Raw genomic sequence first — 13,697 nt, forward strand, 5'->3', positions numbered from 1 at the left:
ATAGGCAGCACGGTGATGCAGTGGTGAGCACTGCTGCCTCACGGCGCCAAGGTCCCAGGTTCGATCCCGGCTCTGGGCCACCGTCTGTGTGGAGTTTGCACATTCTCCCCGTGGGTTTCGCCCCCACGACCCAAAGATGTGCAGGGTAGGTGGATTGGCCACGCTAAATTGCCCCTTAATTGGAAAAAATGAATTGGGTACACCCACCACCTTCTCAGGCCAACTGGGAATGGACAACAAATGTTCCCCATGTGTTAGGCTATTCAGAACTATAATTACTATTTTAAAAAGTGAGCCCACCTAATTCTTCGTGTGTCTTGGCCACTGTATGGGCAGCTTAATGGAAATCGGCAACCTCAGAAATTAAAGTCATGAAAAGAGCTGAGGAGAGGAATGAAGAAGAAAGCCCGAGAAAGGGAAATACGTCCGCCATTCGGGCAGAGAAGAAGCCATTTGTAATCTGGCCATGCGGGGAGTGATTGATGAAGGTATTGAGTGACCAAAGTGGAAAGGAGGTCCCACCCAGCCCCAGCAATAATCCTCATGATGATCTCAAAAATGTTGCCACTTCAAATCATCGATTACTTAGTTGGCTACATTGGTTGGAGATGAATTTCCCGGTGCAGTTTCCACAATGGACACTGGGACATCCCTCTGTTTTTCCTGCCTCTCTGATGGTTGTGGGGGGAGTAAAGTGACAGTGTTGTAAACTTGAAGCGTCTACTCACTTGTATGGGTTGCCTTTGAGGAAAGAGACTCTGTGATACTTGTTCGACTTCTCTCGGATATCCATACCTGAGAGAACAGAAGACAACATCCGATAGAATTTTACATAACACACCTTGACTACAAGGAAAGAAAAGAGACTTTGCTTTTGAAACCTCAGAGTAGGCATCTATAATGAGATCTCATTAAAGCTAAAGGAATCTGCAAACAGTACAGAAGAGACAAATCTGAACACTACCTCAGCTTAGTTAGTGATACAAGGAAATGGGTTGCAAATTTGCAAGAAGAAACTTTGGATTGATATTGGGCAGTTTTTCTTCCACCATGAATAACCGACATATTCCAGAAAAATAAAGATGGCCACTAATAGCCACCTGGTGGTACAGAACTTAAATACTACTGAAAAGAGAACCGTGACCGAAACCTTTTTTTAATTCGCTCATCAGGGCCAAGTATACCAAATAATTGTTTGAAATTTGGCATACTTGTATTTGTCGTGATGAGTGCAAGATTTAAAACTTCAGCAAGATTTCTCTCTTTTCAAAAACAGTCACTAATGAAACCCATTGGATGTAGAGAAACACATTTGCAAAAACATTACAGAGAGGCGCAAGAATGAGAGAATAATTATAATGGAAGACTTCAATTATTGAAACATAGACTGGGATAGGAATGTTGCAAAGGGACAAGAGGGATGAGAGTTCCTGGAGTATGTTTCAGATCATTTACTGCAGCAATATTCTTCCAGGCCCATGAGAGGGCAGGCACTGTTGGAGCAGGTTCAGAGGAATGAGTTGGCCCAAGTGGATCAGCGCAGTGGTTAGCACTGCTGCCTCACAGCGCCAGGGACCCGGGTTCGATTCACGGCTTGGGTCACTGTCTGTGCAGAGTTCACCCGTGTCTGCGTGGGGTTCCTCCAGGCGCTCCGGTTTCCTCCCACAAGTCCCGAAAGTCGTGCTCGTTAGGTGAATTGGACATTATCCCTCAGTGTACCCGAACAGGCACCGGAATGTGGCGACTAGGAGCTTTTCACAGTAACTTCATTGCAGTGTTAATGTAAGCCTACTTGTGACACTAATAAAGATTATATTATGGTAGTGCAAGGCCAATTCATTTAGGCGCATTAGCCTTCAAAGTTCTTTTTGTGCAGCCCTTCACCTGTGGTAGCTTCAACTTGTGCAGAACCAAACAGTTTAGGGCAAACTTCAGTGACAAGGTGAACATTTTTGTCCTTCGTTCTATGACATGATCATACACAACAACTTTCATTTACACAAAACTTTCAACACTGTTAAATACTTTCCGAGGCTCTCCATTGGAATGATATATCAGACAAATATGAGAGTCACAAAAGGGCAATTAGCAATTCTTTAGTCAAAGATGTAGACTTAAATGAAAATGAAATGAAATGAATGAAAATCGCTTATTGTCACGAGTAGGCTTCAATGAAGTTACTGTGAAAAGCCCCCAGTCGCCACATTCCGGCACCTGTCCGGGGAGGCTGGTACGGGAATCGAACCATGCTGCAGGCCTGCCTTGGTCTGCTTTAAAAGCCAGCGATTTAGCCCAGTGAGCTAAACCGGCTAAAGGGAGGAAGTGCTGGAGAAGTGGAGAGATTTAGGGAGAGGTTTACAGAGTTCAGAACTTGGCACGTTGGAAATCAGGTCATCAGGAGGCCAGATTGCGAAGGGGTGGCTCAGTGGTTAGCATAGTTGCTTCACAGCTCCAGGGTCCCAGGTTCAATTCCTGTCTTGGGTCACTGTCTGTGCGGAGTCTGCACGTTCTCCCCGTGTCTGCGTGGGTTTTCTCCGGGTGCTCCGGTTTCCTCCCACAGTCCAAAGATGTGTAGGTTAGGTGGATTGGCCGTGATAAATTGTCCCTTAGTGTCCCAAAAAGTTTAGGTAGGATTACTGGGTTACGGCGATAGGGGGGAGCTGTGGGCTTAGGTAGGGTGCTCTTTCCAAGGGCCGGTGCAGAATCGAGGGCCAAATGCACTGCACAGTAAGTTCTATGTCTATATTTTATCTCGCTGCCGCACACATGAGCAGTGATTCAGAAGGCAAAAAGGGTGCAGCAGAATGGTCCAGCCAGCAAACATTCATCCACCTGCACGGAAGCACCAGGCAGACACTTTGTCACCTCTCCATGTAGCAACACCGAGATCAGGAACTCAGACGCTATCCCCGCAGGATAACTAGATTTCCCGTTTATCTGCTACTCCTTTCCAAAAAAAAGGGTCGCTCACCTTTTACATTGAGCTGAGCGAACTCCAACTCATCGCCGTGATCTCGGAACAGGTAATGGAAATCCTCCCAGGTTAAATCTTCCTTGTCCTGGAATCCGGCCTCCTTGAAGAGAGACTCCATGACCTCTTCTGCCTGTGTTTTTGACAAGCAGTTATTGGAGATCTCAATGAAGGACCTAGTGGAACAAAGTGTGAATGATGCCTGTGTCAACTGGATCAAAATCCGCTTTACTAGCGAAACACCATGAGCAAAAATAAAAATGTAAACGTGAAAACATTTTGTGGTACGTGTGTTTGTAGAAAATACTTGCTAATTACTTACCAGTTGGGGACTTATTGATGGTGGATATTAATTGGAGACACGTTTAAATGTGGTTGTTGGTTGGAGATGCAGGATAATGTGTGTCTCTGTAAATATATAAACTTGGAGACTATAAAGTATAGACTTCAAGGACTCTTTTTATTCACTGCCTGGATGTCTGAGTTTTAGCGATTTAAACAGTTTTTTCCGCCCAATTATGGGGCAATTTAGTGTGGCACATCTTTGGGTTGTGGGGGTGAGACCCACGCAGACACGAGGAGAATGTGCAAAGCGTTTTTTGTTTTGAAGTGAAGAATGCTATTACTATTGTGCTGATGTTTTCTGCCACACACACACACACACACACACACAGATATATATATAGATATATATATAGGAGCTGGATTTAATGCAGCCCATTGCAATAGGAATCATGGCAGCTGGGGCCACTTAAGTGCTATGGAGAGGTTGTGTCTGGGACTCTCAGTGATAGAAAATGGTTCCCTGACTAAGTAGGAGGGTGGAAGGGACGACCTGGGATTCCCAGCCACCGGTGGTGGGATGTCATTTAGGTTCATTACTGAGCCAATGACCCATTTTGTCTGAGTCCACTGCAATTTAGTGTTGGCTCAGGGATTAATTAGGGACCACCTGGCTTTCTCACACCCTCGGAAGGCTACCTGGAAAACCCAGCCGGGTTTGCCAGCGGCCTCACGGTGGAGGCGGGGGGAGGTCCTTCAGACCCACTCTGCTCCAGTTTCAGGGACCCGACTTTGGTCAGTGGGATGGCCCCTGAAAGACAATCCATGCCCTTGCCTCCAGCCTCCCATCCCTTCCCTGCCACCCCGTGACACCCCCAACCCTCACCTTGTCTGAGGCCCCTTGCTGATCCCGGTCCTCTGCTGGGTGCATTGCCACACATTAGCCACCGGTCCCACCGTCATTGGCGTCATGAAAAGCTGGCGGCCCCTGATTGGCCGGTAGTCCTTGGTTGGCGGGGCTTCCACCGCCGGGGACCTCATTCATGGGAAGCCCCGATGGTGGGCCACTTAAGTGCCTGGAATTCCACTGTGCCTGCTCTCATGGAACTGTGGTATTCCGACCATTGGCCCGACAAAATCCCTCATAACCACGAGGGAAAATTTTGGAAGAAGCATTCCTGAAAGTGTAGTGAAAATGTATCTGGCGGGTGAAATAAAAATCCCAATTCGCGTTGCTCACCACGAGATGCGCCATTTCCGGGCCTTTATTAATTTTGTTATTCCTTATCTGAACTTTGCTGTCTTAACTCTTGCACTTTCATAATTTTCTACTTGGCATGTGGGTTATTGAAGATCGCAATTTGTTGCTGTCAATTTTCGTTATAATAATCATCTTCTGCCCCAAATGACTCGTGCCCTGAACCTCAGAACTGCAGGAGTCACCCTGCTCCAACCCACCGGCGTTTAACAGTCAAATGTGGTATCACCCAACGTGACTTGCCAATTCACTCCTGCAACTTTTCCCAACGATGCTTCCTGAACTTTCGGCCTTCGGGATTTCCTAAACCCGCGGCCATTCTGCTTTTAATGCTGGAATTCTCTCAAGGAATATCCACAGGCGAACGAGAGGTGTTTGAAGGGAAAAGGCTCCTCCTGTTGGCTATCGCTCTTAGGACAATACAGCCCTAAAGAAGCACGAGTAAAAGTATATAGAAGGAAGGCAACCAGAAAGTTAAACAAAGAGGAAGCCGATCGATGCTTTAGCTGCCATTTTATCTGGACGAAAAGGAACCCTACATTTGTAAGCCTTAAAGTTCTCTAATGGACGGCACGGTGGTCAGCACTGCTGCCTCACAACGACAAGGTCCCAAGTTCAATTCCAGCCTTGGGTGACTGTGTGGAGTTTGCACGTTATCTACGTGGGTTTCCGCCGGGTGCTCTGATTTCCTCCCATGGTCCAAAGATGTGCAGGTTAGATGGATTGGCCATGATAAATTGCCCCTTTGTATCCAAAAAGGTTAACTGTGGTTACTGGGTTATGGGGATAGGGTGGGGGAGTGGGCCGAGGTAGGTTGCTCTTTCCAAGGTTCAGTGCAGATTCAATGGGCTGAATGGCCTCCTACTGCACTATAGGGATTCTATGAACCTTAAAATTGATATTTAGTCGTCGTTTGTGTGAGTTTTAGAATACTCTACTTCACCAAGCTGAGATGATCTTCAGCCTGTCTGAATAATGGCCACTTACTTCAACAATATAGAGAATTCCCCTTTTGACAGGAAGCCATTTCCATCTACATCGTACATCTGGAACATGAGCTTTGACTTCTCTTCAGGCGACCCTGCGTACAACATAATTGACATTATTACAAAACATTAGTAAAGAACAACAGCATCTTTAATATAGTTATGGGAGCCAGTTTAGCTCAGTTGGGCGGACAGCTGGTTCGTGATGCGGTGCGAGGTCAACAGCCCGGGTTCAATCCCAGTACCTGGCTGAGGATATTCATGAAGGCCCGGCTTCTCAACCTTGCCCCTGAGGTGTGGTGATCCTCAGGTTAAATCACCACCAGTCAGCTCTCTCCCCCTCAAAGGGGAGAGCAGCCTATGGTCACTTTACTTGTACTTTTATTTTACGGGCAGTATTTTCCGAGACCAGAGATTCCGCCTGAGGTAAACCGGCCTTTAAAAAGTCCGTCAAATTATCCACCCCACTTACAAGGATTTCCATGGAAAATTTACCCATATGGTTTTGTACCACATGGAGACGTAAACTTCCTCTTCAGTTGAGAGTCGAATTTTGAATCATTTTCCCTTTGAAAGTAATAGTACATCTAATAATAATAATCTTTGTTGTCACAAGTAGGCTTACACTACAGTGAAGTTGCTGTGAAAGTCCACTAGTCGCCACATTCTGGCGCCTGTTCGGGTACACAGAGGGAGAATTCAGAATGTCCAATTCACCTAAGAGCACGTCTTCCTGTTACTGTGGGAGGAAACCGGAGCGCCCGGAGGAAACTCACGCAGACACGGGGAGAACGTGCAGACTCCGCAGACAGTGACCCAGCCGCGAATCGAACCTGGGACCCTGATGCTGTGAAGCCACAGTGCTAACCACTATGCTACCGTGTCGCCCCAGGTGGTTTGTATTTCTATTGACGAACATAGAGGATAAATGACAGCAGAATCTTGCTTCAATGTTTTCAAACTGAGGGACATTTAGGGCAGAGGGTAGAATTTTACAACTGTGTCGCAGTGGGTGGCGGCACCTAACATGTGGCAAACCATTCAAAAGTCCATTGACCCCGGCGGGACCGGAAATCCCGACAGAAGGGGCCGTAACATTCTGCCTTAAGTGTTTACATATCCTGCTTGAAAACTGGAGGGAACTTAAGCCGTTGACAGAATATAATATATTGGGCGCCATGTTCCCGAAGATCTTACCCTACTCATATCCAGTCTATATCAGACAACCTAGTCATGCCTTGGTATCCCTGCAATAGAATACAAGGACGTAAGATAGCTTGGAACAAGAAGAAGACCACTTCGTCCATCAAGTCCAGCTCTGGGTGCCACATTTTTAGGAAGGATGTGAAGGAATCGGAGATAGTCCAGAAAAGATGCACCAGATGGTTCCAGGGATGAATTGGAGAAGTTGTAACTGTCCTTGGAGAAGTGGAGATTTGATGGAGGCTTTCAAAATCATGAGGTGTCTGGACAGAGTCAGCAGGGAGGAGCCGTTCCCATTGATGGAAGGATCGCTAAGCAGAGGTCACAAATGTAAGGGGTTTGGAAAAATAAGCAATGACGCCACGAGAAAGAGCCTTTTCACACAGCGAGTGGGTAGGACCAGGAATGTGCTGCCTGGGAATGTGGTGGAGGCAATCGAGGCTTCCAAGAGGGAATTGGAAAGGAAGAATGTGCGAGTTTGCGGGGACAAGGCGAAGGAGTGACACTGGGTGCATTGCCCATTCAGAGGGTCAGCATAGACACTGATGGGTTGAATGGCCTCCTTCTGTGCTTAGGTAATTCTCTGATTCTGAAGTGCACACCTTGCAAAGTGCTCATTGATGGACAACCCCCAACCCAAAATTCGGTACTCCCATCCCAACTTCACGTGAATCTAACTGATTCATACCGAGAACCCTCAATCACCTTTGCCAACAAGTATCTATCTAATTCTTAATTCAACTGACCCTGAATTAACTAATTTATTTGGCAATCTGTTCTACATTTGATAGCATGGTAAAATAGTAATTATTCAGCAATCTGTGCAAATTCATTAATTCAGCAATTTTGGGATATAATGGAATGCATATTTATCCGGAAGCAGTTTGTTAAAAAGATTGACAATTTCATTGAGGTAACCCACCACGGGAAGGAATAAATTAAAAACAAAGTGAGATTTCCTGTTCACCTTTCATGAAGATGACTAAAATATCAAGGAACTCTCGGAAGGACAAGTAACCATTCCCATCTTTGTCCGCCAGTGAAAACATCTGCTCCACAAACATGGAATCATATTTCAATCCCAGCGCATCGGCAAACTCCGCACGGGTCAGCTCGCAGTTCAGGGATTCTTTCATCTTCCTTGAGATTTCCATGTTGAAATCCCCAGCATCGGATTTGTCAATTTCCAGAACCTGGTAGTAGATTCACATTTTTGATATTAAAATGGTCTTGCATTTATACAGTACTTTCATGAGCTCGATTCATCGCAAAGTTCTTTACGGTCAACAGAGCACTTCTCAAATTGTAGCAAATTGTAGGCGCTACTGTAGCGCAGGATGTGTGGTGACCAATTGGTGCACCACACGCATTTCAGAAAGGAATGTGAAGGTGCCTTTGGCCAGAATGGATCTCGGGACTTCAGCTGTGAGAAGCCGGCATGTTCTCCTTGGAGCAGAGAGGAGCTGAAAGGAGATTGGTAGAGGGTTACCGGATAGAGCGGGGGACATGTGCCGAGCGGGTCGGAGCAGACACGATGGGCCAAATGGCCTGCTTCTGCGCTGTTGGAATTCTATGATTCTATGGTAGAGGAGTTTAAAATCCTGAAGGGTTTAGTCAGAGTGAATAAAGAGAATTGTTTACCTCTGACCAAAGGGTTTAGAGACAGAGATAGAACATACAGTGCAGAAGGAGGCCATTCAGCCCATCGAGTCTGCACCGACCCACTTAAGCCCTCACTTCCACCCGATCCCCATAACCCCTGCTAATCTTTTTTTGATCACTAAGGGCAATTTATCATGGCCAATCCACCTAACCTGCACGTCTTTGGACTGTGGGAGGAAACCGGAGCGCCCGGAGGAAACCCACGCAGACAGGGGGAGAACGTGCAGACGCCGCACAGACAGCGACCCAGCAGGGAATCGAACCTGGGACGCTGGCGCAGTGAAGCCACAGTGCTACCGTGCTGCCCCTGGTTGATGGCCAGAATACACCAATAGTAACTTTCAAAAGGAAATTGGAGAAATATCTGAAGGGAAAAATTACAGGGAAGGAAAAAATTGTACACTGAGGGAGAATTCAGAATGTCCAATTCATCTAACCAGCCCATCTTTTCAGGACTTGTGGAAGGAAACTGGAGCACCCGGAGGAAACCCACGCAGACACGGGGAGAACGTGCAGACTCCCGCACAGACAGTGACTGAAGCCGGGAATCGAACCGGGGACCCTGGAGCTGTGAAGCAGCAGTGCTAACCACTGAGCTGCCATGTCACCACGCATGCGGATGTTGTGAGGATAGGCTGAAACTCATTCACTCACACATTCGCACGTGCTGTCTGGTCCCACGGTCAACAATGGAGATTTGGGTTGGGGGGCTGGAGGGCTGGAGCTGAAACTGACTACGGAATGAATATGTCTTCCTAACAGAGTGAACCTAAATTAATCAGGCACCATAATCTGCAACTTCCTTTGTACCTGAGCAAACACGCGTCGGAAAAACGTATCCAATATCTTGCTCCGTTGCTGTTTAGTAACTGCTTCTTTCAAGAGTGCTTTCTGGCTCATTTCCATCAGGCGCAGATGTGTCTCATTGCCCTCCAGGTGTATTCTCAGCTGTTCGATGAAATCGTGGCAATCCTTTTCTGTATCAAAGAACAATACCTAACCGAAGACCAAAAACATAAACGAGACAACAATTGACAACATGGAGAGTGGCTGCCGTGTTTCATTGGCCTGTGCTGAGATGGATTACCATAAATGCATGAAATATGGGATGCGTACCTCCATAATTATAATGGAGAGGGAGGACTTTAGTCATAAGTTCCAACCATCATGAGCGCTGAGGAAGAATTTATATCTGGGTACGTCGAATGTGAAAGCAAGGAAATTATGTTATGAATATTCTAGACTTTGTTCAGCCATTGTCAAGGGTGTTTGTGGTTCTGGATTCCAGTTGTAGGTATACTTGAGTCAGTGAAGATTGCTGCGCACAATATTTTTTTATTCTTTCACGGGGTGTGGGCATTGCTGGCAAGTCCAAAATTTGGTGCTGATCCCTAATTGCCCTTGAGGAGGCTGTGGTGGGCCACCTTTGCACAAGACCATAAGACGTAGAAGCAGAAGTAGGCCGTTCGGCCCTTCGAGTTTGCTCTCCCATTCAGTGAGCTCATGACTGATCTGATGTGATAATCCTCGGCTTCAATTTCCCGCCTTTTCCCAATAACCCTGGTTTCCCTTACTGATTCAAGTTGCAGTCCACCTGGATTGGATTTGTTCATTGTCACGTGTACCGAGGTACAGTGAAAAGTATTTTTCTGCAAGCAGCTCAACAGATCGTTAAGTACATGGAATAAAAGGGAATTAAACAAAATTCAAGAAAATACATAATAGGGCAACACAAGGTACACAATGTAACTACATAACACCAGCATCGGGTGAAGCATACAGGGTGTAGTGTTAATGAGGCCAGTCCATAAGAGGGTCATTTAGGAGTCTGGTGACAGTGGGGAAGAAGCTGTTTTTGAGTCTGTTTGTGCGTATTCTCAGACTTCTGTATCCCCTGCCCGATGGGAGAAGTTGGAAAAGTGAGTAAGCCGGGTGGGACGGATCCTTGATTATGCTGCCCGCTTTCCCCCGGCAGCGGGAGGTGTAGACAGAGTCCATGGATGGGAGGCAGGTTTGTGTGATGGACTGGGCTGTGTTCACGACTCTCTGAAGTTCCTTGCGGTCCTGGACCGAGCAGTTGCCAAACCAGGCTGTGATGCAGCCCGATGGGATGCTTTCTATAGTGCATCTGTAAAAGTTGGTAAGTGTAATGTAGTGTAGGTACACCTACTGTGCTGTTAGGAGGGAGTTCCAGGGTTTTGATCAAGCGACAGTTAAGGAACAGCGCTATATTTCCAAGTCAAAGTGATGTGTGACTTGGGGGAGAACTTGCAAGTGGCGGTTTCCCCATGTAACTTCCACCCTTGTCCTTCCAAATGGTAGAGGTAAGGGTTTGGAAGGAACCTCGGCAGGTTACTGCGGTGCATCTTGTAGATGGAGCACATGGTTGCCATTGCACATCAGAGATGCAGTGAATGTTTAAGTTGGTGGATGGAGCACCAATCAAGCACACTTGCTTGCACCCTGGATGGTGTTGAGCTTCTTGAGTGTTGTTGGAGCTGCACTCATCCAGGCAACTGGAGAGTATTCCATCACACCCCTGACTTGTGCCTTGCAGTTGGTGGACAGGCTTTGGGCAGTCAGGAGGAGAGTTACCCATCTCAGAATCCCCAGCCTCCGACCTGCTCCTGAAACCACAACAATCATATGACTGGTCCAGTACAGTTTCTGCTCAATGATGACCTCCACGATGTTGATAGTAGGGGGCTTCAGTGATATTAATGCCATTGAATGTGCAGGGGAGATGGTTACATTCACTCCTGTTGGAGGTGGTCATTGACTGGCACTTGTGTGAATATTGCTTGGCATGTTTTGAGCTGGTATCAGAAACTAGATGGTCATAAATTAATCCGATAAGCAATTCAGGAGGCACCTTTTTACCCAGAGAACGGTTAGAATGTGCAACTTGGGACGACATTGAGCAGTTGGAGTGAATATGATAAATGCCTTTAAGAGGAAACCAGATACAGACATGTGGGGGAGAGGAATAGAAGGATGTGTTGATAGGGTAAAATGAATAAAAATGGTAAAAGGCAACGGTGGAGTATAAAATCTGTCATCTACCAGATGGACTGAATGGCCTCTTCCTGTGCTAGATAATTGGATAATAGATGTTAAATTACAGCAACCCGAGCTTACCAGATCATACTCCTTGGGAACCTTAAGCAACAAGACCCTGTGATCGTTGCTTGATTTGATCAGATCCATGTCCTTAGTCAGATTAATGATGCGGATGGGAGACCGTTTACTATCCAGGACTTGGATGCATGTTTTGACATCGAGGCAAAGATCCACAGGTCTGAGTGGGTCATTAGGTCCTTGCCATTCAGAGGCTGGGGATTGAAATGGAATACAGGATAAGTGTCTGCTAGATCATTTTAGAACATAACTTTACTCGAAAAAGGTAAACAGCACATCGAAAACAGTTTGTGGACTCTTGGGCTCCATTTCATTCTAAGAGGTGACCAGTTTTGTTTTGTGCTCAATTTATATCTAAATCAGCAGAATTAAAGACCATTGAGTCACCACCGACCCTTCGAAGAACACCCCACCCAGGTCCACTCCCTCTACCCACCCCTCCCTATCCCCTTAGCCTAACCTGCCCACCCCTGGACACTAAGGGGCAATCCACCTAACCTGCACATCTTTGGGCTGTGGAGGAAACGGGAGCGTCCGGAGGGAACCCACGCAGACACGAGGAGAAGGTGCAGACTCCGCACGGGCAGTCACCCGAGGTCGGAATCGAACCCGTGTCCCTGGCGCTGTGAGGCAGACGTGCTAACCACCGTGCCACCGAATGTGTTGCTTTCCCATCAAAACCAGATGCTCCATTAGCTTGGAATACAATGGAACTTACTTCCCACTATCCCTTGTAGACAAGTTGAGGAATAATGCAAATATTCTTTGACAGTGTCCAGTTTCCGGATTGAATCAAAAGACACATGAACTTGTTTTCCATACTGCCCCCTAATTCGTATCTCCTTTTTGAAGGGTTTGTGTCAGGAAGTTGGGAGCGTAGGAACAGGCGCAATGGCCCAAAGGGAACCGTTGCAATTATTTCAATGCCTGCTCCATTTTTGTTTTGCCATCAGCGATTTTAACGTTTTCGAGGTTTGCTTTGCTTTCCAGTGTGTGTCATAATATACACACAAGTATATGATGGTGCACAGACAGACACTGACTGACACACTGAATGACCAATCAACATACAGAACACAGCAGCCAATCACTAGACAGGACACGGCCACTATAAAGCCAGAGGGCACTAGTTTTCCCGCTCTCTTGGGATGCAGCCTCTGAGGCAGTCAGAGCCCGTGAGCAGCAACAACTCGAACATCCACCATGTGGTAGCAGGACAGTCTGGTCAGGTTAGCCTCAGGTCTCCAGTCAACTTAACCTAGTGTCAACCCACAGTTCAAGTATGTTTAACAGTTCATCGTTCAATAAAATAGAGTTGTACTTCTACAAGTGTTGGAAGTCTGTCTCTCTCACTGCTCTGGTAAACGCAGTCCTCAAAGACCCAGCAGACCTAACACATCAGTGGGTTCAAAGGTCACAGGGCCAGCTGAACCGCCATTGATTTCGCCTAACTTCAATTGGGCAAGGAGATCGTGTAGGTAAAAGGATCCAGCGAACGTAGTTATTACCTTTCATTCCTGCTCCCAGCTCAGTCTTGCTTGTTATAGACTCACGCCTGTTTCTTCTTTGTAGTTTCTTAAACTGTGTCTTATTGTAAAAAGCTACAGCATACGCAGGAATGAGGCAGACTGGGGGAAATAAAGGGATTTTCATATCTTCATCAAAATCAGCCAATTCTTCTTCAGTAACGAAACAGTATTACCCACAATTCTTTTGCACTGCTCAAGAACTCAAAGTGAACGACTGTTGACAGGTCACGACAGTTCAACAACGAAAGGAGAAAGAGGATTTGAATTTATCCAGCGCCTCATTCACCCTGTGGACATCCTGTCCTACAGCCAATGATTTGCTTTTGAAGTGAAGTTGGAATTTTGGCAAACGCGACAGCTGCTCAGTGCACAGCAAGATCCCACACACAGCGCCGCCCTAATTGTCTAAAGCATTTGGCGCAAACCCTCCTAACCCGGGAAGCAATCTCTCTGGAAAAAGATAATTCAGGGAGGTGAACGAAACTCTCCTGGGTATAGCCTTTTACAGGGAAAATAGCTCCCAGTTTAATATCTCATCCAACAGTGCTTCGTCAGATAGCAAACGATACAGCCGCGTTCTGCCTTCCAAAATGTATCTCTTCACACTTGCTCGAATGCATGCGTTTTGTTTCTCTGCGTCATTATGTAAGAACGTGCATGTGGCAGTG

The 13,697-nt window shown here is 46.6% G+C and overlaps 1 protein-coding gene across 1 annotated transcript in view; it reads right to left on the reverse strand.

The window, feature by feature from the left end:
• The window catches only part of LOC119956869 (dual oxidase 2-like), a 78,723-nt gene that overhangs the window by 31,838 nt on the left and 33,188 nt on the right, over positions 1-13,697 (reverse strand). Inside the window, 7 exon segments of the mRNA XM_038784401.1 lie at positions 729-795; positions 2,972-3,147; positions 5,499-5,592; positions 7,668-7,893; positions 9,173-9,358; positions 11,501-11,694; positions 13,009-13,128. Coding sequence (XP_038640329.1) covers positions 729-795; positions 2,972-3,147; positions 5,499-5,592; positions 7,668-7,893; positions 9,173-9,358; positions 11,501-11,694; positions 13,009-13,128 — 1,063 coding nt within the window.

Source organism: Scyliorhinus canicula, chromosome 24 (genome assembly GCF_902713615.1).
Source record: "Scyliorhinus canicula chromosome 24, sScyCan1.1, whole genome shotgun sequence".
In the NCBI taxonomy this organism is placed as follows: Eukaryota; Metazoa; Chordata; class Chondrichthyes; order Carcharhiniformes; family Scyliorhinidae; genus Scyliorhinus; species Scyliorhinus canicula.